The 27,164-nt window shown below is 44.4% G+C and overlaps 1 protein-coding gene across 2 annotated transcripts in view; it reads right to left on the reverse strand.

The window, feature by feature from the left end:
* Nucleotides 1-27,164, reverse strand: part of LOC149466470 (septin-2A) — a 145,677-nt gene that overhangs the window by 70,959 nt on the left and 47,554 nt on the right. For both annotated transcript variants that reach the window (XM_089672489.1, XM_089672488.1), the window contains exon 6: nucleotides 2,311-2,445. In XM_089672489.1, the coding sequence (XP_089528615.1) occupies nucleotides 2,311-2,445 (135 nt within the window). The remainder of the gene's footprint in view (nucleotides 1-2,310; nucleotides 2,446-27,164) is intronic.

The raw sequence follows: 27,164 nt of genomic DNA on the forward strand, positions 1-27,164 counted from the left end.
CCATCAGCACATGAGGTGGAGATTGCTGGTTTGGGTCTAAGGTGTACACTTATGTATACAGAGTGTGGTGACACACATCGTTTGGAGTGATATCTTTAGTTTCACTTGTGTTTGCAGCTGACACTTTATGTGAGTGTCTTTCATTGATATATTTCTGCATGTATAGAGATACTCACTTATAGAGTATACACGTATATATAGATTTTGCATGTTGCACAGAGAGTGGCACGTGTGTTTTATTATTTAAATGGTATGACACTATGTTAAGTTTTTTTCTTTGAGGTTTACTGTCATCAGGATTTGCAAGTTTGAAGAAGAAAGAATTTAATGGCTTACATGTGTGGAGATTTATTTTGATAATTGAGACATTTGGGACACTATTTTGAAATTTTGGACACTTTTTATAAGGTGGGATTGGTGGATATATTTATTATTTAGGTAAAAAAAAGTAAAGTTTTATATATTTTGTTTGGGTAGAGAGCATACATCGCTGGGGAGGATCCTGTGACAAACCAGAGTGGTTTTGTGTTCCAAAGCGTGTTGGCCCTGTGGGGTCAATGTAAGGAGGTGAGGGGCCATTGCAGCCATTATTGGATATACACAGTGTGAACACTGGATGGCACCTGCATGAAGATTGTGTATGAAATACACTATATATATATATATATATATATATATATATATATATATATATATATATATATATATATATATATGGACATGTTTTCACAGAGTGTTGGTTTTTAGATCATTTGTGCTTTATAGGTTATTAAGTCACTTGGTCACTTTGATTATTCCCGTATAGGGTGCACATTGATTGCACTTTATTAAGCAATATTTGTCACTTTGTCACTTTTATGTTTTGGTGCAATACACGTGTTACACTTTATTTGCAAGTTTGCACGTTTATGATATATACTGATGTGGTTAATAATTTATTAATTTTATATATGTGTCACGTGATCACTTTTGTTGTTTCCTGGTGGAACACATGAATTACACTTTTGCACTGATATTTATTGATTTGATTATTTTATATATTTATATGTTTATTTAGGATGTAGCGCTGCACTATTTATTTATTTATTTACTATTAATGTACTGTGTCCCTTGTGCTGCAGGCTCTTTGCTTCCTAGAAATGTTCCAGTGCTGCGGGGGTTTATAACTGTCATTTGCACTCATTAAGAGTACCCATCTGTGCCCGCCCTTTCAGCCCAGCTACACATTCATAGAAGCCAGTACTACAGCATCCATAAATGAAGCATGATCTATAAATGGAGGGGGTGGACCTTTCAATCATCTACCAATCCTTCATTTATAGATCCAAATTTCACTCATAGAGGCTGTAATAGTTCTATAGCAAGTCATGTCCCTTGTGCTGATCTTTGTGTTTTTATTTTGACTACACTTAGGCTTTACATTTTAGTTTTTGGGTTTAGATAAACTTAAAAGTGAAACTTTACTCAGGAAAGAACTTTTTTTTTGTTCCTCCCCCTTACTCTCATAGAAATATAAAGTACCTTTTTATTGACTGATTTATTGATTGTCCTGCTTTACAGCCTAGGCCAGGCCCTACTGCTTCCTGGGATAGGTGTGATGCCTCTCAGGAGGCAGTGAATTACTAAAGGCGCACACAGCAAGATGCAGCCCATGCGCAGCACAGACATGCATCTGTGTGTGCACTCAAGGGCCATGGACAGCTATGGAACTCAGCTGCCAGAAATGGAGATGTTTACATGCAGAAATCTCCCTCACGTGTAGAGATGATCCACTAGTTTCTGCCAGATCCCAAATAAATGTCAGAGCATATCTATGTATGGGCCAAATTTTGAGAGATGACACAGAAGAGGGGTGGGTGGAGAAATATATTCAGCAGTTCAGTTCCTTTTTAAAGTGGATGTAAAATCCAATAAACAGTATTCTTTAAAATATTACTGTAATTTCGAAAATATTTTCAAATTTGTTAAAATCGACAGCTTTCATTAAAAGAAAACCTCCTATTCCAATCTTGAAAGTCCTTGTTCAGGCACTTCCTGTAACAGGGAGAGAACACTCTATCCATGTCCCAATGGCGTGTAGTTCCTACCTCACATGTGCTTCCAGTGGGGATCATAAGCTGCAATGCTGGCCTTTATTGGGCAGGCATTTTCAATATTTTTACCATCAGGCATTCTGAGCAATATTGTGCACACAATTCTGGAGCACATACATGTAGGCAAGAAGTGGCTTTAAGTCATCTCCACTCTGAAATAACATTGAAGAGCTTCAAGGTGTCTCATTTAATATGTGCTGGTTGTAAATAGGCTTACCCGTGTCCAAAAGGAGAGATGAAATAAAAGCAGCAGTGAACACGATTATCGATGATGTGCCGTCTGTTCAGGCCGCTCTCATCATGTAGGTAACGTTCAAATTGGTTATCTATATAATGAATGATTGTTTTGAAACTGGGGATAAAAAAAAAAAATGCTTTCATTGTTGTATAGGTTATACAAGAAAAAACAAAATGCAGGTATTTTTTCAACTTATTTACGCAACTGTATAATACTACATAAATATTAAGACTTCTTTCACACTATGTATTGGCTGCTTTTTACTGTGCTAAAAACATAGCAAAAATTCAAGCTCTTAAAATCCTATGGGACTCTCCACACCACTACACTATGGGTGTGGTGCATTTTAAGAAGTCCTGCATGCTGTATCTTTGGTGTGATTTTGAAAATTGCACCAAAATTGCAAGTTAAAAAAATGCATCAAAAAACACACTTGCATTGCATTTTTGGTGGTTTTGTTTAGTCACATGTCCAAGTTTCACAGGTGCATGCTGGGTGTGCATTTTTACAGTTTTTTAGTTTTTTTTTTTTTTGCTTTGGAGCAGTGTGAAAGCAGCCTAAGGAACAAATTCCACTCATATTCATGTTTACCATGGGGCCACATTTGTTACAGCAGAAGGGATGTTCTTGGGCCGTGCACGCACTAAATTTCAGTCTGGGACAAAAATAAAGCCAAATAGATTTGCAGTGCTGCTTATTAAATATTGCCTGCGGTGTTAGGTGTGTGTATTAGAATGCAATAAAAGGGCTATATTGTGTAATGAAAAGCTCAGAGTAGAAGAAGGCTCAGAGCCAGCTGTGTTAACAGATGCTCATCCTTCTCTACCAACAATATCAGAAACATTAAACCTCAGGAAATGAGACAGCTCAAAGTTGGTAGGACTTCCTGGAGAAAATACATATATCATGTAGTAAACAAGGGGCCCTGCCTAAAGCACAAAAAGCCGTAATAATAAAACTATGTAACCTACAGTAGATACTTGCATAAATATTTTTATAGCTAAACTATAATGCTTCTGGGTGAATTTTATTAATTTTTTTTTTTTTACAGATTATAGATTGTACACACACACACAGATTCTGTACAAAAATATTTGTCTAGGGTGGCTATTTATGTCTTCTGGCCTAACGTGAACATAAAAAGAAGAGTATATTAGAGTTCCAAACATTCTTTTAACAAAAAGTGAGGTAATACAAAAAGGCATTTGACAGTACTTAGAACTAAACGCTAGGCAGATAACCGAAAAAAAAATAATGTAGTTCTGTAAACATTAATACATTAATTTTTTTTTTCAAATGCGAGCAGCATAAGTACCTAAATTTTATTTGGTATTATCCTCTTGTAGTCTACTGTACAGTTTGTACAGCCAAGCTCAGAGAGGGGGAGGCAGAATCACAAAGAACCAGTTAAGTGAGCATGCTGAAAGGAGGAGAGAGCAGAGACAGAGGTTTAGCTCATCAGTGTTCTCCTTCACTATCCAGTCATGGAGTGAACGTTTACGTGCAAAGACAGAAGGAGCTAAAACAAATCAAAGTCTGTTGTGAACTGTGGCCATTTCTGCAAGAGGCCTCTAGAACCTCAGGAAATTGCTGCATTTTTCAATGAAAAGGATAATGACAACAAATATTGATTTAAAGTGTATCTAAAGCCTAATTTTTCCCCGTGTTAGGTGGAGCAGGGAAGGGTTAGAACCGCACTCAGATTTTTGACATCCATGTCCCTGCTGGGAAGATTTACTTTCTCGATTTGAATTTGTGAACATTGTCACGTTGACAGAAAGTTATAGGAAATCTAAAAATGTCACAAGAACAGAGACAGAGTGGGAAAGCGTAAATCTTCCAATGGGGACAGCTGTTCCAGTGAAAACTAGGAGGTGATTTACCTCAAACTGAAGAGAATTCCTGTAACTTCATGTTGTAGCTAGAGGACAAAAGTAAAAGTAAATCTTGTATCCATCCCCAATTCTATCCAACACAAAAAAAAGGCTTTGATTTCAGACTTAAGGTGATCTAAAGTTTTTTGTGTTTACTGCACCCTACTGTGAGCAAGTTATTAGCACTGTGTTCACATGACTGTTCTGTGGATTGTCTCTATTTGCTAATTATTCACATTTAAGCTGGCCATACATTATACAGTTTTCTTGTACAATTTTCCTTTAGATTTACCAAGACTATATATTACGAGGTCACACCTATACACTTTCGATGTGCATGCAATCAGTTAGACCCTTGCAATACACAGTTGAAGGTAAACCTAAAGGAAATGGAATTAAAAAATGGTATAATGTATGGCCATCCTTACATTACATAACTGATCAACAGTTTCCACTTTCTGATATATCCCATGAACTTGTTAACTCTAATAGAGAGCAATACATTGATTCTTCAGAAGGCATTTGTGACATTGTCACATGGACAGAAAGTTCTGGGAAAACTAAAAATGTCACCAGAACAGACACACAGTGGTATAAAGCATAAATCTTCCAATGGGGGCACCTGTTCTAGAGAGAAAATCCTCCTATCACCTCTTCTAACAACTTCTCTAAAGCCCACACTTCCAAGCTTTACAGACACCAAGTGCTTTAGTTATATAATGCATCTACAACACAACCAGCTGATAACGTTTGAAGTACTCTTGTGGGTATAGGACTATACCGCAAATCCAAATGGTTGGAGACTAAAGTATAACTAAAGCCAAAACTTATTTATTTATTTTTTTTTTAAAAAAAGCTTTGTATAGAGTGCAGAGCGATTAAAACCAGTCAGGTTTTTGGGGTTTTTTTTTTTATTGCGGTCAGTGCCCTCTCTCCTCTCTCTTTGTCACATTTACCATTTTCATTGAAATAAATTAAACTGTAATAAACAGCAATAAAGGGGGTACCTTCCAAAGGGGACACTAGCTCGAGTGGCCCTGATGACAACCATGGATTCCCTCACTTTGGAGGCATTTCCTCACTTTGGAGGCATTTCCTCTTACTTCCTGTTATGTCTATGGGACGGGAAGTGAAGGGAAATCTCCCCAATAGGACACAGATGGCAAAAAAAAAACTGACGGGGTATAACACTCCCACACGCCACCCAAAATGAAAAGAAAAAAAAGCTTTGACTGTAGTTCTACTTTAATCCATTAGCAATGCTGATGTTGTGAGGGGGTCAGTCTGTAACTAGTAAACCAGCTAAACTGGATTCCTTTTAAAATATTGATGCAACAATCTTATATCTTGTCATCGATTTATTTAAAATATATTTCAGCATTCAGCATCACTGATACAAAATTCAGCATCACTGATAAAAAATGCAGCATTCAGCATCACTGTTAAAAAATGCAAAGAAAAAATAAGTCATTCATCCATCCCATTTAAGACAGGCAAGTATACTGTGAGCTAATAGGGTTTATTTTAAGCTTTCTTGAATAGGTATACTATTTCAAATATTTGAGGTTTTTCAGTATCCTGGGGCATTCTGCCATATCACAGGATATGCCCTCAGAAACCAGGTGCTTCCCACAGCATGACAATAGCTCAGAATGTCAGTGAATCACATAACCAACAAAACATCTATCAGGAAGTGACCTAAGAGGCAGGAAATGACCTAATATCTTATGTTAACTTAAAGTTGTATTAATGTTGAATGTATTTCTTTTTTGTTAAGCAAACCACACTAGGAAATAAGTCCCTTTGAGCTTCTTAATTATTTATTTCACAATATCTTCCTTTGGGATTATACAAAGACTAAAACTAAATTCTAGGCAGGTGTTGAAAAATAATTAATGACATTAAGGGGTTTATTTACTAAAGCTGGAGAGTGCAAAATCAGACTCACTTTTGCATAGAAACCAATCAGCTTCCAGGTTTCATTGCCAAAGCTTCATTGAACAAACTGAGGTTAGAAGCGGATTGGTTTCTATGCAGAAGGGAGTCTGATTTTGGACTCTCCAGCTTTAGTAAATAAACCCCTAAGTGTCAATTAAAAAATAATGCAATGTTTTTTAAATGCAACTTGTATATGACAAAGGGTTTTAAAGACCTCAAGTTGGAGAGCCCATTTGCTGGATACAGATGCTGAAAAATGAAAGTCCCAGACAAGGAATGTTACACTATCCCTTTAAATGTACCAATACAACTAAAATTCTATCAAACTGTGTTCCAAAATTGCCCTAGTTCCAGCATGTTTATTGGAAGTTGAGCCTCCTCTGATAACCAAGTACCCTGTACCTAGAAGACAGGCTGGCATTCATTGAGAGAATGTTCCATGACTTTGGAGAAAAAGTTTTCCTCAACTTCAGAACCGGACTGGAAATCCACAAAGTCAGGAAGAGTTTGGCCTTGGAGTTCAGAGACATCGAGTGATCCAAGGGTTGAGTCATTTTCTTTAATGCGGCCAGAATATTGAATTGCAATGGTGTGGAATGCAACTGGGCATATGACACCACCTTAAAGGAAACTACCTGTCAGGGATCATCGCGACGCATGGGTCTACACATGCGTAGGCGTCTGTCAAGACGTACAGGTAGCAGGGCACTAGGACCCAGGTGCACCCGTCGTCTTGACAGTACTAGGCAGGCACTGGGACCTAGGCGGCGACTGTCAGGTGCAGGGCGGTCTACTTAAGCCAGCCCTGCACAGACGCTTGTTGCCGAATGGTCTTTTGTATCCTGTTGCCTGTGTAGTGAGTACTCTGATCTGGATTGTCTGACCTTGTTGCCTTCTCCTGTCCTGACCCCTTGGCTTGCCTGACTCTGCTCCTGGATGTTCCCTTATAGATCTGATCTTTTGGTATTGACCCTGCGTGTGACCCGACTATCCTTTGCCTATCGTCTTGTACCTCACCGACCCGCTAGTTACCGACCCGGCTTGTTTGACTCTGACTTTGCTCATCCGTCCATCCAACCCTCAGGGATCCCTGGGCTCCCTCACATCAGACTCTTAACCCGCTGGAGCCCTTGGCAGACTCCTCTACCTCTGGTAGAGATACCTAGCAGCCGCAACCTTGTCCCGGAGTGCTCCAAGTCCATCCCCACCATCAGGGGTCCTGGTGAACAAGTGCTCCGGTTCTTAGACTCCGCACTCTGGGGAGGCTCTATCAGGGGACTGATAGAGGTACTGTCAGGCGGTCCGTTACACTACCATTATACCCAAGACCCTCATGATTGCACAAACTAGGGCTTCTTCTGGGCCTTGAGATGAGAACAGTGACAGAAGTTTGTCCCGAGACAGAAAAGTATTGAACAAATGTGTTTACAGCGTCAGACCCAGGTATTTCAAAGTGTGAGATGAGCCAGTGACAACTTTTGTAGGTTGAGGTCCTAATGCTTTGGAGCTCTGCAGAACATATACTGTTCTGCTGGATGTTAGCTGACAGGGAAATGGAGTAAATGACCTTTTAAAAAGAAGGCAACTGCTCCATTCTCCACATTGTAGGGTATCTGAACAGATTCGAAAACAGGCCAAGCACCTTGGTTAAAATTGGGGGTTAGTAGACAGGTCAAAGGGAATCGTGACAAACTGATATTGCTGCTCACCACTGCAAAAAGCAGAAAGTGCTGATGAGGCAGGAATATGGTATTGTGCAGCCTGGGTATACCGAGGCCAGGAAATCCCTCCCGAACTCTTAAGAATAAATGGGGAGTCGCATGTCCACAATGGGTCAAATGTTTCCATTTGGTTTTGGAACCGTAAAGAAGTTTTAGGTAAAACCTGGAAAGTGTTCTCCTGGTGGTACAGGGGTAATGACCCATTGGCTCAAAAGCTGTTTGACAGAAAAAGCAGGTTTGTCAGTGGTGATAGGAAAGGAGATAAGTTGGAGAGCATGAAGGAGGTAGAGTATGAAGCTCCGGATTGTAGCCCCTGGAAACAACACTCTGGACCAGAAGGCCGAGAAGTTGTCCCCCCACTTAAAGAATGGGGGTGCACCATCATTGTTTAGAGGTCCTGGCTGGTTTGGAAGCACATGCCTGCTTGAGAAAGTATGTTCTTGACAAAGACTTGCATTGGAAGACTGGGAGGGATGAAAAGAACCCTCGCAATTTCAAAAGGTAGAAAAACGTACTGGAACATGAGCAAGCCATTTTCCTCTAGAAAGGGAAGCACTCTTACCCTGTGATCTCCTGTAAATACTTATCCAAGAAGGGCCCAAACAGGCATATGCCTTCAAAGGGTAGGGAAGTTCCATTGACCATCAATTAAGTCAGAGAATCCTGTGTGTGTACAGAGAGAAATCTCACCCTAAAATTTGGTAAAAAGTGTATCCTCCAAGTCATTCACACAGTAGCATAAAGCAGAAAGCAAAATGTCCAGCTGATTATAGACAGAGGAATCTGCAAGAATAGAGGTGTGAGTTTGAGTAATACGCTAAGCCCAGTCAGCATGGTCTGACAAACTGCCATAGATACAACTGCAGGTTGCATGGCAGGGCCTGTCAAGGCAAACACATCCTTAAGGAAGACCAAAAACCTCTTTCCTACTGGACGTTTGAACATGGATATATCAACCACACGGACCAGAACTACCAAAAAAATAACACACTTCTGAGTTAAAAATTTACCTCAATGGGATACTGTTGGACAAAGGGGGCAAAGCCCTTGAAACTTGTAGCGGCCAGCCCATTTCTGATGTCACTCCTGTCATCATGAAACTTATTCTGTACCCATGCATACTGCCAGCTCTCCCTCCCATTGGTGGGATTCCTGGCCCTCACACAGCCTGCTGTTTGATCAGTCCCACTGTGGATTTTGACATACTGCTAATTCTAGGCTAACATTCATGCTTGATTTGTAAAGCCAGTTACCACCGTATGGACTATGGACATTGGCTCACAGTTTCTGGAGCGCTGAGTAAGCTGTATATGCCAGTGACCTATACATCCTCTTGTAATTGTATTATTGGGCAAAATGTTTAGGAGAAGAAAAAAATAAAAATCTTCTGTGGATGTTGCCAGTGTCCATATAGGACAGACGCAACCAGTAAAGGAACCAGACAGGTTTTATCTGGTATAGGAAATTTTAGGAACCCCATATATTAGAAACTACAGAGTGATTAGACTCAGGCTGCACTAATACTAAACAAGGGTGTACAGCTTCACTCAGTGTAGCAATAGTCTCCTTAAAGCAGAAGTTCGCCATTCGTCAGTAGACCAGAATAACGTGAACTGCTCCAGCAGCCCCTCAAATATCCCCGACGGCTGCGGGAACCCATTCACAGAGCGGCTGGAGGGCACAGCCTCATGTGTCACTGGAGCCTGGCCTTCCTGGGCCCAGAAGAAGCATCTGGCTGAGGAGGACCAAGATAATGGCAGCACAAAAAGCGGAACAGAGGATCACTATTGGACATCACTGGATCCACTGGGCAGGTGAATGTGTATTTTCATGACAACACAGCATAACAGTTATGGGGTGATTGAGGGGAGATAAAGAAGAAGGAGGAGACTGAAGCTGCTAAGTTTTGTACAGATTTCTGTACATGAACTGGCACTGGCAGAAAATCCTTATCTAGATAGTAAGATAGGAAGAATGAGGCAGGTGCAGCCAAAACACTGGCTGAATGACCAGAGTAAATCAGAGAGTCAAAACTGGGGCATCAGAGGAAAGTACTAGGCCCCTGAACCGATGTTCTACAACCCCCAACAGAGCTAAAGACTGAGCCTGAACTACTGGACCCATCTGACCGCTTATCTAATAAATTACGGTTTCCCATGTGTGTCAATAGAATGTCCCCAGTGAGGTACTCATGACTTCTACAGCTGTAGTGCAAGGGGGGATGCCTCAGTGCAATCACCTGTGGGCTGCCATAACTCAGCGTTATGTGTGCCTATACGTTTGCCCCCATAGCGAACAGCTTGCTATGGAGGCACAGACAGAATCGTCACTCTGCTCAAAAGCTATAGCTGCTTAATAATCCTTCACGTCAGACACTATTCTGGGTATGTTGGATTCTTGGTCCCTCATTGTACACTGTAATATCATCTCCAGCCCATACATCTTTACGGGACACAGTAGTAACATAGGGACTGGAGGAAGAATAGAAAATATGGTAGTGTGACAAGAGCAACACCACCCAAGAAAAAAGTGGTTACTTAAAGATCCACGCGGAGTAATGTAAATTCAGACCCAGTTCTGACGAAGTCCACGGTGATTGGCGGACTAAACGTGTCAACGTAATGACGTCCCTACGCTCGGCGTCTTCATAGGGTGTGATGCCCACGAGGAGGGAAGGAGCGGCGTTGTTCCAGCTCCATGCTAGAAAGGCACGAGGCTTTGAAAAGACTACCATAAGGCTACTATTCCAGCAGTCCGCACATAGCAATTCTAAGTCAGAGCATACTTCCACCGGTGGCAAGTTATTTTTGCTTATTTGGCTCGGTTAGCGGTTAGCCGCTGTTTAGATTTATAGAGCCTATATGGAGTTTATATTGAATGCTATATGTGCCTAGTACCCCTGTTTTTCAGGGAATTTTTTGGAACTCCTCTCTAGAGGAATATATTTATTTCATGTCACATACGTGCTGTACGCTGTGATGTAGCCATATCCTTAAGGAACCGTTTCACTCTCTCAGTTTGAGCAATTTTTGGAAACCCTTCATTGGGTATATAGACTCAGGTATACAGTGCCTGCTATATATATATATATATATTTATATATATATTTATATATATATATATATATATATACATACACACACACACTCTTTTTGGAATTTATATACTGAGACTACCTGGCTTCCCACTCATATACTCACTGTTGAAAAGCAGAAAGGACCTGATCTTATTTCAAGTCAACGTGAAGTCCTCTTGATCTTCATTGATGAATCACCTGTTATTGTGGACTTTGTTTCACTTGGGGTGGTTACCCAGGAAGTCTCTACATTCACCATGCTGGTATGACAGCCAAGCTATTGAGAAGGAAGTTACTCTACTTATGCTGGTATATACCAAAGAATACTTCTGGAGAATGTATGGCTAATCTAAATACAAGATTGAATCATATGGAAATCTAGGATCATATAGCTAGGAAATCCCATTGCCTTATATGGTTCCCTATGTGCCAAGAATCACCCAGAAATGAGGACGCCAAGTGCTTTTAAATGATTTTATTTCTTTGATATGTTCACCGTGCTTCTGTTTAACCTCCCTATGATCTATGTGATCAAATAAAGTACTCTTTGTAACTACTGAATTTACATTACTCCGCGTGGATCTTTAAGTAACCACTTTTTTCTTGGGTGGTGTTGCTCTTGTCACACTACCATATTTTCTATTATGCATTCCCAGTTTATAAATCCACACTTTTACGATAAGTGAGTCGGAGATAGTATTAGGACACAAATTATTTGTGTTTTTACAGGTGGCTTTTCTCTTTTTTATTTTCCTGACTGGAGGAAGAACCACAGATCACAGTGGGGGACAAGAAATTCCACACTCCCAGAAATGTTGGATGCGATTATTCTTCAGGTGGGCTGTAACACCTAAACAGAGTGAAGATTTTTAGGAACAAGCAGCAGGACAGGTGAGTATAAACAATCTTCCTTAACAAGGATTTTTTTCCCCCTGTATCTGTAGCAGAGACTGTAGCAAAGTCAGTTTATCAGCCTGGATGGTCAAAGTGGTAGGGGTGTGTAAGCCTCAAACTTCTTTGGTGGGTTGGACAGCACCCTTACTGTGTATTTATCTGTTTGTTCATCTCTAAAGGCATTATAAACCGTCCTACCTGCACTCGCATAAGATGTGTATTGATCATGTATTTTCTTGCTGTCATTTGTTGCCCTGTACTAAAAGCCTATAGTAGAGTAAATCTTCACATTCCTGTGTCTGAAGTTTCAATTTGTGTTCAAATGTGAGGCAAGCGGCATGACACTGCACAGGCTAACGCAAGACCTCTTGTCTGTAGTTTGAGAACTAACATTTCCTGTTAAGAAGCTACATATCCCACAATCTCTGAGTCTCTCAGTTTAGTGCTATGCAAGTGAAAGCTAAACAGTAGTTAGATCTGAAACATACACAAGTAGGCAAAACAATTAACAGTGAGCTCACTATGCTGGAAGAGATGTGTTTCATCACATTAGCATGCCCACCTTTGAGATGCAACACAAGAAATTATTATTATACAGGATTTATATAGCACCAACAGTTTGCTCAGCGCTTTGCAATATAAAGGGAGACAATACAGCAACGATACAGTTCAATACAAGAGGGTTAGGAGGGCCCTGCTCCTTGGAGCTTACAATCTAGGAGATGGCTAGTAATGCACTGGATGTTGTGTGACCTGGAACAAGAAGTTACCCATCCCTAGGGACAAGCTAGGTGAAGCAATACATTGACATTAGGGAATCGATCAGCCATGACACAAAGCTGCAGCCACAATGTGAGACTATCATTACAGGGTAAAGCAAACAAATAACACAAGGAAAATAACTACACTAACACCTAGTTAAAACAACAAAACATCTGAAAGTATTCAATGACTTCAAATGAGCAAATCTCCTGTAAAGAATTACCAATATCGTCTTTAGAAGAAACTAGTAAATAAAACCTAATATAATATAGCTAAATCCATGCTGGTTTTTATTATCTTTACAAAAGTCAGCACAGCTGGAAAACATTGGCTTACTGATAAAACAAGAAGTTCATCTCAAGGTTTACAGATGCCTCAAGATTTGTATGTCTTAAACGCTTCTACATTTTTTTTTCCTGCATAGTCCCTTAAACAGGCCATAGGCTATTTCCCAGCCAATGCAATAATCTTTGAATGTAGGAGTATCAAAGATTTAAAGAAACAATTGAGTACTGACGTGATACTTTTTTTATTTGCACTAACATACAATTTTGAGAACAAGCTTTCAGGGTATGTCCCCTTCTTCAAGGTCCAAGCAGTACTATTACAAAGTTTTAGCAGAATGTTAGAAGAGATGTGGGGGATGAGAAAAAAAAAAAAAAAAAGCAGATAGAAACACAAGCCTAGGGTTAGCCAAGTGCACTAATACGGTTACAATCACTTCAAGCAAGGATTTAAAGAGAATCTGTCGCTTGGCCATTCGAGTTTCCCTCATAAAAGGGCAACTCCCAGGTTCCCCATCCTTTGATATGAAAACTGTCACATGAGGAAGAACACATTAACTTTGTGAAGATGCATAGTGAGAGATTCTCTTTAACCGCCTCCCGCCCGCCATATAGTAATATGACGGACGCAAGGCGGTTCTCTCGTTCTCGCAATCGGCGGTGCGCTGTGTCCCTCGGACACAGCGGATCACCGATCTACGGAAAGAGCTGAAGATGTCGGCTCGGTCATGTGATCAGCTGTGTCCAATCACAGCTGATCACATGTAAACAGGGAAATGCCGGTTATCGGCATTTCTCCCCTCACGAGCTGTCAAGCTGACAGCTCGTGAGGAGAGGAGAGCCGGTAATCGGCATTCCTCGGAGGGGACATCTACACAGATCATCAGAGCACTGATGATCAGTGTGCCCTGATGATCTGTGTAGCCCCAGCAGCGCCACCTGTCAGTGTCCATCAGTGCCAGCTCTGTGCTCATCCATGCCACCTGCCAGTGCCACATTTCAGTGCCCATCAGTGCCACATATCAGTGCCCATCTGAGCTGCTTTTCAGTGTCACCCATCAGTGCCAGTCAGTGCCACCTATCAGTTCTGCCAGTCAGTGCTGCCTATCAGTGCCAGTCAGTGCCACCTATCAGTGCCATATATGAGTGCTGCCTTTCAGTGCCCATCAGTAATGCCTGTCAATGCCCATCAGTGCCACCTACCAGTGCCTCCTCATCAGTGCCCATCAGTGCCACCTATCAGTGCCCATCAGTACAGCCTCATTAGCGCACATCAGTGAAGGAGAAAAATCACTTATTTACAAAACTTTTATAACAAAAACTAAGAAAAAACGTTTTTTTCAAAATTTTCAGTGGTTTTTGGTTTGTTTAAGAAAAAATAAACCCAGAGGTGATTAAATACCACCAAAATAAAGCTCTGTCACAAAAAAATGATAAAAATTTCATATGGGTACAGTGTTGCATGACCGCGCAATTGTCAAAGTGCAACAGCGCTGAAAGCTGGAAATTGGCCTGGGCAGGAAGGGGGTATAAGTGCCCTGTAGGCTAGCGGTTAGGAACATATTTTTTGGAGAAGCATCATTTTAAACATACATCTTTCAGCATGAGAGATATATTTATTACACACATATGACTGTAGCCTTATCAGTGGGGGAGAGAAGACAGAGGCAATACTTCCTACTGTCTAAAGCAAACTGATTATATCAATGTAATCCTTGGCAGAAACTCAGGGCTGATAAAATGACAAAAAGGTATAGCTTACTGTAGCATGTAAGGAATGTTAGTGAAGATTCGGTTTTACTCAATTCAGCAGACACACCTCTTTATGCCTTCAAGCTTGTGATTGGATGAAGAAAAAGCAGAAGTGGACTGACGAGGTCATCCGATTTTAGCCTTGTCAGTACAAGTGCATGCAGCAGAACCTGATGGCCTCAGAGCACTAACTTTCTGACTACCAGTTTCAGTTTTTTGTGTGGGGAAAATTGGAGGCCAATCGAAATGAAAAGTCGAGTATATAAACTAGTATTTTTTGTACTTTTTAAAAAATCCCTACTAATATATATACACCTATCTGCATTAACCTCTTCACGTCTAGCGTACGCAAATATGTGGCCTCTCAGTGGCTGGGGCTTGATGCCGAGCGGCCACATATTTGGGTATCATTTGTAAACAAACGTGCTGAGAGCGTGCACCCTGCGCACTCCCATCACGTGTGTTGGCATCCCACGGAAAGGTCCCGACCTCTCCTTGAAAGTGGGACCTTGCCGATCATGTGACTGCCCCGACAGCCAATCACGACGGTCACATGACCCTAAACCCCGCCCTGTCTCCCGGCATCAGAAAACCCTTAAAGGGCCGGGAGGCGCCGGCATGAAGGGGTTAAACAGTGTTGTATACCAATCAGCTAATATTATACAATAACATCATGACCACCAACAGGTGACGCGAATAACATTACCTATCTCCTTAAAAAGCACCTGAAATTAGGTAGGATTATATAAGGCAGCAAGTGAACCACCAAGAGTGGTCCAAGGAAGGAAAACCAGCTACGGCCAAGGCTCATAGATGCATGCGTTGAGCAAAGGCTGGCCTAGATAATCAAATCCACTAGAAGAGCTACTATAGCTCAAATGGCTGAAAAAGTTAACACTGGTTCAGACTGAAAGTGTCAGAACACACAGTGCATCACAGATTGTTGCATACGAGGCTGCATAACCACGGACCAGTCAGGGTGCCCATGCTGACCTGTGTTCAGAGAGAAAAGCACCTACAATGGGAACATTACCATCAGAACTGACCACACAGCAATGGAAAAAGGCAGCCTGGTTAGATGATGTCAAGAATGGTTTAAGCAACACAATGAGTTCAAGGTGTTCACTTGGCTTCCAAATTCTCCAAATCTCTATCCAATCGAGCATCCATGGGAAGTGAAGGGAAAAAAGTCAAGACTCATGGACACCCCACCTCTCATCTCACAGGACTCTGGAACTGAAGGCTTGGTGCCAGATACCACCGCATACCTTCAGAGGTCCAATGGAGTACATGCCACACCAGGTTATAGTGGGTGGTCATAATGTTATGGGCTGATCATTATATATCTGCCTTCAAACATGAACAGAGCAATGTGGAAAAGGCACTTTCATATGACATGCATGTAATGGGCAAACATAAGACAGATCTGTTCACAAATAATAAAAGGTCTATATATATATATATATATATATATATATATATATATATATATATATATATATATATATATATAAAAATTTAAAAAAAAAAAAAAATATATATATATATATATATATAGCAACCAAACTTTTTTATTCCATATAAAAAAAACACAACATACTATGAAAGCCCTAGGGGCATATCAGCAGGTTTTGTTTTAAGTGTTGTCCCGTTTTTTTTTGTTTTTTTTTTGTTTTAACAAATTCTGTAACCTTTCCCATAGGCTTACTACTAAATTTCTTCTGCATAAAGTAAATTAATGAACCTTTATCTGCAAACCCATACCCCAAAAACAGATTAGAATAAAATGACTAACTTTGTTTAAAAGTAAACAGCAAGTGCTCCATAACAAAATCAGTAATAAGAGGTCCATGCTGCAGCTTCAGATTTCACATAAAGGTAAATGCCATTGACCTGTCCATTGTCACAAGGATCCAAGTAGTGCAGCCAGAAACATTTCAATGCAATAAACAAGCTGAATTAGCACACAATCAACAGGAAGAGCTGCTTGAAACACAATAATCTGGCCAGGAGCTCATACAGGGGCAAGACGGCAACGGAAGGAAAGGGGGGACTCCTGTACATCGTTCATTACCTACCCAATGCAAGCTACAGATATCTAATTTAACACTTAGACTGCTGACAGCCAAAAGCTGCCTTCCAAACTATTCTTATGCAACCTTAGGCAAAGGTGCAACTTCTAGTTTTCCTGAGAATGACATAATTATTCAGCTTTATATTACAAGCTACACAATTCTAGTTGCTATGAGCCTTTTCTCTGGGTAAATGCATCTATCTCCTATCTCCGCTCTTAACTAGAAAAACGCATTGACTCCTGCTGCCTTTTCTCTGGGTAGATGCATCTATCTCCTATCTCCGCTCTTAACTAGAAAAACACATTGACTCCTGTTAAATTCAGAACAAATGGTGTATTTATATTTGTGTATATGTTGACCAGTCCTCACCTCTAGCTGCACTCAGGTTTACGACTGTAGCCTGTTCCAATGAAACATCCCCCACTATTCATGTGATCCTTATCAGCTTCTAATTGGGGTGCAGTTAAATGCTCATTTGAGCATCTCCCTATAAATTTAGATCAGCTCATGGGGGGAGATCACTGATGGGGACACAGTCTCTGATGGGGGTGCTGCTTTTGATTGAGTGCTGCATTGAAGGAGTGCGAAGCAGTTAAACACAGCAGTGCTGCGTTGAAGGAGTGCGAAGCAGTTAAACACAGCAGTGCTGCGTTGAAGGAGTGCGAAGCAGTTAAACACAGCAGTTGAACTAAAGCAGGAGAACTTAAGCAGCAGGAAGACACAACAACAGCAAGAAACTCTACTGCACGCTGGACAGACTGCAAGCATACACCCTGGGAAACCTCTCTTACATACCTGAGTCCCACTCTGTGTACCTTTATATAATACGCCCCCTCTTCTCCTTATCATATTACTATCCTCTGTTCCCAAATCTCATTTCTTTACCTCTCTGCTCCACCCCAAAACCTGTACATCTCCCCTTCATTGCTATCATCTCCCTACTATTGCTCTCATCACCTCCCCAAAATGCCTCTTCCACTCCTCCTCCTCATTTTCCTCTCCTCCGTTCCCAAAATCCATTCACTATATCCCTCTGCCCCTCCCAAACAATTGTATATTGTGTCCTCGCTGCTTCCTTCGCCCCTCTACGGCACCCACCACCTCCTCCTATTACTCCACTCTCCCACTGACCCGAACACCTCCACTAGTAGTTTCTCACATTCCTGCACATCCCGCTCCCATGCCACCTTTCTCACCATTCTCCTCTCCCCAAATCCTGGCCCTCCCTCACCCGCACAACACCCTCCCTCCTCCACATCCCGCCGCAACCCCCGCAACTTGGTATCTGTCCCCCTGCTCCCTAAAATCTCCCCCCCCCCCCGTTTTCATGTGCACTCCTGAACGCCCGATCGGTGTGCAACAAGCTTACCGCCATCTATGACCTCTTTGTTTCCCGCTCCCTCAACCTCCTGGCCATTACGGAAACCTGGATCCAGGCCACTGACTCTACCTCTCCTGCTGCACTCTCCTACGAAGGTCTCACCTGGACCCACTCACCCAGGCCTAACGGTCGTAAAGGCAGTGGGGTTGGTCTGCTCCTGTCACCGCAGAGCACCTTCCGAGTCCTCCCAAACCCCCCCTCCCTATCCTTCTCCTCCTTCGAGGCCCACTGCGTCAGACTATTCTCCCCAACCCCCCTGAAGATTGCTGTGATATACCGGCCTCCTGGATCCATATCCCGCTTCCTGGATGACTCTTCCTCCTGGCTACCCTTCTTCCTCTCCTCTGAGCTACCCATCATCATCCTTGGGGACTTCAACATCCCTGTCAACCTCGACAACCCGGACACATCCCATCTCCTCCACTTAACCTCCTCCTTTGCACTTGCACAGTGCATACAATCCACCACCCACTCCAACGGTAATATCCTTGATCTTGTCTTCTCCAACCGCTGCGCTCCCCACAACCTCACTAACACCCCCTTCCCTCTCTCTGACCACAACCTGATTACCTTCTCTATCTCCTCGTCCTCCAACGCCTATCCCTCCAAATGTCACACTACTACCAGCCGTAACCTCCGCAACCTTAACCCTGCTCCCCTCCACTCTGCAGCTGATCAACTCCATGACAGCATCCTCCCCCTGTCCTGCCCCGACTTGGCTATGACTGCCTACAACAACGCGCTGTCAACAGCCCTTGACTCACTAGCGCCTCTAACCACACGCAACATCAGACCCCGACCGCTCCAGCCCTGGCAGACTGATCACACCAAAACCCTCAAACGACACAGTCGTGCCCTGGAGCGACTATGGCGCAAAACCAAATCCCAACAAGCCTTCACCTGCTACAAATCTGCCTTCCACACCTACACCTCCTCCCTCCATGCAGTCAAACAAGCATACTTCCTGACCCTCATCAAGGCCCTCTCCTCCAATCCTCGCCGACTCTTCTCCACCTTCAACTCTTTACTCTCACCACCCCCACCTCCACCCAGCACCTCACTCACTGCCCTTGAGATTGCCAATCACTTCAAAAACAAGATTGACACAATTCGCAAGGACATCGCCGCAACTCACACGCCCTCTCAACCCGTCCCCTCTCACACAGCTACCCCCTCATCCCCCCTCCCCCTCGACATAACCCGCAGGGACTTTGTCGCTGCTCAAACTCCCTCCAACCCCGTTCCCCCTCACTCAGCTACCCCCTCGTCACCCCTCTCCCACGGCCCCACCACTGCTCTGACCTTCACTTCCACCCCACCCTACATTCCTCATACTGAAGCTCCCCCAACACTCCGCACCTTTGACCTTACTACCATCGAGGAAGTCTCCAAGATCCTCTTTGATGCCCGCCTCACCACCTGCCCCCTCGACCCTATCCCCTCACAACTCCTACGACCCCCCTCCCCCTCCATCCTACGCTCCCTCACCCACATCTTCAATCTCTCCCTCTCCTCCAGCACTTTCCCCTCCCCTCTGAAACATGCACACATCACCCCCATACTTTAAAAGCCCTCCCTGGACCCCAATGACCCGAACAACCTCAGACTCATCTCCCTGCTCCCATTTACATCTAAACTCCTCGAGCACCTAGTCTACACCCGCCTATGCTCTCACCTCAACGACAACAACCTCCTCGATCCCCTACAGTCCGGCTTCCGTCCCCTACACTCCACCGAAACGGCCTTACTCAAACTCTCCAACGACCTGCTAACCGCCAAAGCTAATGGCCATTATTCAGTGCTCCTACTCCTTGACCTCTCTGCGGCCTTCGACACAGTCGACCACCCCCTCCTCCTCAAAAAACTACACTCCCTCGGCCTCAGAGATTCTGCTCTCTCCTGGCTCTCATCCTACCTGTCACAACGCTCTTTCAGCGTTACCTATAATGCTACCACCTCCCCCTCACTCCCCCTCTCTGTTGGCGTTCCTCAAGGCTCTGTCCTCGGGCCCCTTCTCTTCTCCATCTACACCTCCTCCCTTGGCCAACTCATACACTCTCACGGCTTCAACTACCACCTCTATGCCGACGACACACAAATCTATCTCTCAACCCCCCACCTCACCCCCTCGGTCTCCGCCCGAATCACACACCTACTGAGCAACATATCAGACTGGATGTCGCTCCACTTCCTTACACTGAACCTCTCCAAAACCGAGTTTCTTGTTTTCCCCCCAGCCCGGACACCACCCCCCATTGACTTCTCCATCACATCCAACAACGCCACCATCAAACCCACCCCGCAGGCCAGAGTATTTGGTGTCATTCTGGACTCCAACCTATCCTTCCAGCCCCAAGTCCAATCTTTAGCAAACTCGTGCAGACTCCACCTCCACAACATCGCCAAAATACACGCGTTCCTAACTCCAGAAACCACTAAACAGCTCATCCACTCCCTCATCATATCACAACTCGACTACTGCAACTCCCTCCTCACTGGCCTGCCTCGCCGCTGGCTATCCCCGCTTCAGTCGATCCTGAATACGGCTGCCAGACTCAACCGCTCCAGTTCCGCCACCCCCCTCTGCCAATCCCTCCACTGGCGTCCGATTGCGCAATGGATCAAATTCAAAATCCTAACACTGACGTACAAAGCTGTCCACCATACTGCCCTGAACTACACCACTGACCTAATATCCAAGTACCGCCCAGCACGCACACTCCGCTCCTCACAAGACCTCCTTCTCTCTAGTTCCCTGGTCTCCTCCTTCCATGCCCGCCTCCAGGACTTCTCCAGGGTGTCACCCATCCTCTGGAACTCCCTGCCCCAACCCATCAGATTATCACCTACTCTCCTCTCCTTTAGGAGCACCCTGAAAACCCATCTCTTCAGGAAAGCCTACCCCACCCCCTGCTAACTTGCCGACCTCCTCCACTCTTCCTACCACTCCATCCCCCACAGCTATCTCCTCCTGTGCCACCATCCCCTCCCTCCTAGATTGTAAACTCGAAAGAGCAGGGCCCTCAATCCCCTCATGTTTTGCATTGTATTGGTATTGTTCTGTCACATGTTCTGTCCCCCTTTGTAATGTACAGCGCTGAGCGAACTATTGGCGCTTTATAAATACTGTATAATAATAATAATGCTGCAACAGTCAGTCAGGATCCATCGCGGCACGCGGCTCTGCGCAGGCGCAGTGTGCCGATTCGCACTAGGGTGCAGGCACTAGGAACTGGGCAGCCGCGATGGCGGCGGCACTAGCGCATGCGCATCCGGGATTGTGAATGCGCGCCTGGCACCAATGACAGTGCAGGGGGTGCTATTTAAATCCGCTCTGCACTGACACTGGTTGCCGTATGGTCTAATCTACCTGTTCCTGCTTCTGTGTACCCGTTATTTGATTGCTGCCGACCCTGCTTGATCCTGACCGTACCTGTCTTCTCCTGCCCTGACCCTTGGACTGTTTGACTTCTCTTTGGATAACCCCATTGGATCTGACCTCCTGTTACTGACCCGGCGAGTGACCCGACTATTCTGTGCCTGCTGCCTTGTCCCGCGCTGTCCCCACCGTTACCGACCCGGCCTGCCTGACCACACTTCTGCTCAGCCATCCATCCGTCCTGCACGGACCCATCCGCCTCTTCACGTCAGGCTCTCCTCCAGAATATACCTCTGGCGGATCCCTCTACCACGGGTGGGTGTACTCAGGGGCCGCGACCTGGTCTCTGTCTGCTCCTAGTCCATCCCCACCATCAGGGGCCCTGGTGAACAAGCAGACTGGGACTTAGACTCCGCGCTCTGGGGAATCCTATTCCGTGGGTTGCTAGAGGTATCGCCAGGCGGTGCATTACACAGTCTGAAAATACCACATCTATTTGACCAAGTACAACCTAAGAGCACTCTTGTTGAAATCGATAAACCATTAGGAGTCAATAAATACTATACAGGGAAAATAAAATAATGGATCTAAGTTGAAGAGAAACTAAGCATAAATGAATGGTCAATGTCCCAGTCTGAGTATTAGTAATTAAAAAGTACCAGTTACACTTACCGGTAACAGTGTTTCTGGGAAATCTTCCAGGACAGCACGCCTGAGAGATAACTAGCTCCACCTGACAGGAAACGCAATCAAAAAACGGCAGAGTTTAAATTCCCCGCCTTTCCCTCCACTCTTCAGTTAAGCAAAAGTATTTCTGCACTCTAGTGCACAAAAGGTATTCTGCCTCAAATTGATCAACACCAGATACGGATGGGAAGTAGGTCTGCCATCCTGGAAGTATTCCCAGAAACACTATTACCGGTAAGTGTAACTGGTACTTTTCTCTAATCATCTTCCAGGACAGCACACCTGAGACGAGAAGCAAGGAACCCAGGCCTACCTTAGTGAGGGACCACTGCCTGTAATACTTTCCTGACGAATACCAGGTCCTGAGGCGACAACAGCTCTACCCTGTAGTGCCTCACAAAAGGTGTCCTAGCTTGTCCATGTAGCTGCTTGGCAGATTTGTTTAGTCTATGCTCCAAGCCCTCTACGCCAGGGGTGGGCAACTTTGGCCTTCCAGCTGTTTGAGAACTACAAGTCCCATAAGGCATTGCAAAACTGACAGTTACAAGCATGACTCCCAAAGGCAGAGGCATGATGGTACTTGTAGTTCACCAACAGCTGGAGGGCCACAGTTGCCCATCCCCACTCTACGCCCAACAGGTTGCCAGCAATCTAGTAGAATGAGCCCTCAGGTGTATAGGAACTGAAACTCCTGACTGCTCATCGGGTAAGGAGATGGCTTGTCTAATCCATCTAGCTATTGTTGGCCAAGATGCTTCCTGTCCCTTCCTCGAGCCACTAAACAAAATCAAAAGGTGACTTGACTTCCTGATGTCACTTACTCTACCCAAATATGTGAGTAAATACCGTCTGACATCTAAACAATGAAAACTCTCTTCCCTCTCATACCTAGGGTTTTGACATAAGGACGATCTCTTGTGTCCTATGAAACCATGAGGCCACCTTGGGCAATAAAGAGAGGCTTGTCTAAGCACTACCCTGTCCTCTAATACCACCAGGAAGGGTTGCTTGATAGACAGGTTCTGAAGGTCACCTATCCTCCTTGCCACTGTGAAAGCTAAAAGGAAGGCTAACTTAAAAGATAAAACCCTAACAGGAATCTGTTCCACTGGCTCAAACGGTGGCTTGGTTAAAGCCTCTAACACTACGGCCAGATCCCAATCCGGAAAACTATGTATCTTAATGGGGGTCACCCTTTCCCTGGCCCCCAGAAACCTCTTAAACTAGGGGCTCAAACGCAAGTCTCTGGTCCAAAAAGATCGATAAGGCCACCACTTGCACCTTTAGAGTGTTTACAGCTACACCTTTATCCACCCCTGCTTGGAGAAAATCTAGGATCACGGGGACCATGGGAAGGGTAACCCCCTTCTCCTGACACCAGCTTGAAAACACTCTCCACACTTTGGCACATATTTTTCTAGTGACTGGCTTCCTACTGAGAAGTCTCTATCACCCTCTCAGAACAACCCTTTCTTCTAGGAATATCCCTTTCAAGAGCCAAGCCGTTAACAGAAAAAATTCCTGATTGGGGTGCAGAAATGACCCCTGCAAGAGAAGATCCCTCCTGACTGGGAGATGCTGCGGGGGAGCCACGGACCACTTCCTCAAAGTGGCGAACTAGGCACTTCTTGGCCACCACGGAGTCAGCAAGATCAGTCTGCAGCTTGACCAGCTTAGCTTCTGTAGTACCCACGGGATCAATGCCAGAGGGGGAAATGCATATGCCAGCCCGAAATCCCATTCCTGCATTAACGTGTCCAGACCCTCGAACCCCTACTCCCAGGCCATAGAAAAATAGTGTTTCACCTTACTGTTTTTCTTGCAGGCAAAAAGGTCTATTTCTGGGCTGCCAAAAACCTGACTTAGCTGTAAAAAAGACCTCAGGATTCAGTTCCCACTCTCCCTGGCAGATCAACTGTTGGCTGAGAAAATCTGCTTTTGTGTTAGCTGACCCCTTCATGTGGATCGCGGACACTGAAAAGACCCTGCTCTCTGCCCATCCTAGAACCTCCTGAGCTAGGACAAGGAGCCTCCGGGACCTGATGCCCCCCTGATGATTCAGGTATGCCACTGTCGACATATTGTCTGACAGAATCTGGAATTCTCTAGCTCCCCAGCCCCACTCGCTTGCATCCGTGGTTACCCAGACTGGGTCCCCCTGCGCTTTCGGTCATCCTTCCCCCAGATTGTGGGGCCTGAGCCACCACCTTAGCAACGTTTTTACATTTTCTGGGATTCCACTTTCCTGTTCCAAGAGGATAGAAGGAAGAATTGAAGCTCCCTGGAATGTAACTGTGCCCACTCTATGGTCGGTATGTAGACTGTCATGAGTCCTAGAACTCTCATGATGTGCCTCCAGGAGAAATCTGGAACCACTACCAACCCGGAGACAGCCCCCACTAGGTTTCTGGTCTTCTCTTGGGGTAAGAAAAGCTTCTGGATTCTGGGGGGTCCAATACATACCCCAGGAACACCTTGGTTTGGGAGGGAGTCAATGAGGACTTCTCCCAATTGACAATCCACTCCAAAGATTCCAAGGTGAGGATCACTTTCTCCATGTCTCTCAAGACTTGTTATTGAGAGAGGTTCTAGATCATCAGATCTAGGTAAGGGATGAGGGAAATGCCCTGAAGGTGAAAATTGGCTACCACCTCGGCCAAGACTTTGGTGAATATTGTCGGACTGGTTGCCAGCCCAAAAGAAAGGGCTCAGAACTGCCAATGACTGATCCCGTTCCATGAAAAAGGAGAACCGCAAAAACGCCTGGTATTTCGGGGATTCGGGATCGTGGAGGTAGGTGTCCCTGAGGTCCACAGTGGCCATAAACACTGCCTTGAGAAGATGTTTCCGTACACTGTAAATACTTTCCATATGGAACTTTTTGTATCATAGGAAACTATTCAACCTTCTTAGGTTTATGATCAAGCAAAATTTCCCCTAGGGCTTTGGGGCCACAAAGATGTAGGAATAAAACCTGTGGAAAAGCTGATCTGCTGGCACTGGCACAATCGCCTCCTGTTCCGCTAAATCCCTGATCCCTCCCAAGAGACCCTCTGCCCTTGTCATGCCTTTTTGTTGACTTATTCCCCCAGAGACAGGAGGAGGGAGTGGGGAGAATTCCAACTGGCATCCCTCCCTCATCAACTGCAGGATGTACGGGCTCCTTAAAATCCTCCCCCATTGCTGGAGGAACCTGGACAGCCTTCCGCCCACCCTGAGATCTATGTAATTTGGGGTCCTTGCTGGTGGTTTTGGGGCCAGAAACAAAGGAAGCTCCCTTTCGGTCTACCCTTGTTGGCCCATTTCTTGGGCGAGTCCTTCCTAAATCTTTGCTGGCCCTGATTAAGGGGGGCTTGAAAAAACATATTCCCCTTATCCTTTTTGGCCTTTCCGAGGAACTTTTTCCTGTTTTCGGCAGACCTCACCAACACCTGGTCCAGCCCTGAACCAAACAGTAAAAAACCCCCAAAGGCAGACCACAGAGTCTGGCTTTTGACGTCTGATCGCACTACCAGGCCTTAACCCATACTAAAACAAAAAAAATAAAAAATTTTGAAGTCAAAGAAGGACTGTCACAATTTGAATTCATGCAGCACTTGGTGGAAGCATAAGGATGTTTTATAAAATTGAGAATTTATAGTCACTTAACCCACACTGCCCTCCAGGCTGAGTTGAGAAGTGCTACCATTTTAGCTGATGTCCTGACCATCTCTACCGCAGCGTCTGCTAAGTAGGCGAGTGCCTTACTGACCACCTCCAGGGGTTCTAAAGGTCCTTTCATATGGGCGTTCCGTATATCCGTTTTTCATCTGTCCACTTACGGATGAAAAACAGACACCCATGTATTTCTATGGACTAGCGGATGTAAACGGATGATCATCGGTTTACATCCATTTTTTTTAACGGACGAAAACCCTATTTTTCTTCTGTAAAAAAAAACCCCCGCAACGGATGAAAAACGGATGTAAAACAGACATACGGTCCATCTTTGCATCTGTTTTTGCATTGGTAAAGGATGTAAAAAAAACTGATGAGACACGGACGAGAAAACTGATGCAAATTGATGATCAACTGATGTAAAGTAGTCCGTTTTTTAAAATTTTTTTTTTTTTTTAAACGTGACTGAACTGATGAAAAAAAACAGAACACCCATGTGAAAGAACCCTATCACCTCTTCTGTCTGGGCTTCCACTTTTTTTCTTGGCACCTCGGGAGACGTGATCAAGTACTCTAATGCATCCAAGCATCAGTATTCCTAGCAATGCAGGTGGATGCCAGAGCTGGTACAATAGTAGAGGCATTGGCATCCCAAGCTCTATGCAAAAGCGTCTCAGACCTACAGTCCATCTGATTCCTGATGTTACCGGAATCCTCAAATGACAGGTTAGATTTTTTAGACACTTGCAATAGCGCAGCGTCTAGTTTAGGAGTCTTGAAGAATTTATCATCCTCCTCTTCCCCAAAGGGGTACTGCCTCTTCCAGGTTTTTAATTTTAAAACCTCACTCCAGGGATTGTTCCACTCCCTCAAAACAACAACTTCGAGAGTTTGATGCATCGGTAGCACCCTAGCCTGAAGTTTAACCAATGCCCTGTACATCTTATCTTGGGCAGAGACCTGCTTTGATGGTTCTGGGATGTTCTCTGAGGCATAAACAGCCCTTAGGAGCCCCTCCCTTCATATCCTCCACCACAAAAAAGTGTTTAACTTGTTCTGGATTCCTCGCTAGCCTGGCTAGAATCTTCCAAATCTTCCCCCGCTTCCAGGAAGCTTTGGTCAGAGACATTGGCCTCCTTTAAGTCTTCCTCCTCTGTGACCTGAGAAGACGAGGGTCCCAGACCCCCTCACTACTTTCCTGTCCAAGTCCCCACCTGGGAAGATGAACCTTCCCTAGAGGATCGTGTATCCACCTCCCTGGATGTCAGAGCTGTCTTAAAGGATTGTAAGATAGCTAACATCTCCGTTTACACCGACAAAAAATTCCTCATAACCGCAGAGGTTTCTTTCCCT

Source organism: Staurois parvus, unplaced genomic scaffold (assembly GCF_062004578.1).
Source record: "Staurois parvus isolate SC_StPar_1 unplaced genomic scaffold, SC_StPar_1.0 ptg000129l, whole genome shotgun sequence".
Taxonomy (NCBI): Eukaryota; Metazoa; Chordata; class Amphibia; order Anura; family Ranidae; genus Staurois; species Staurois parvus.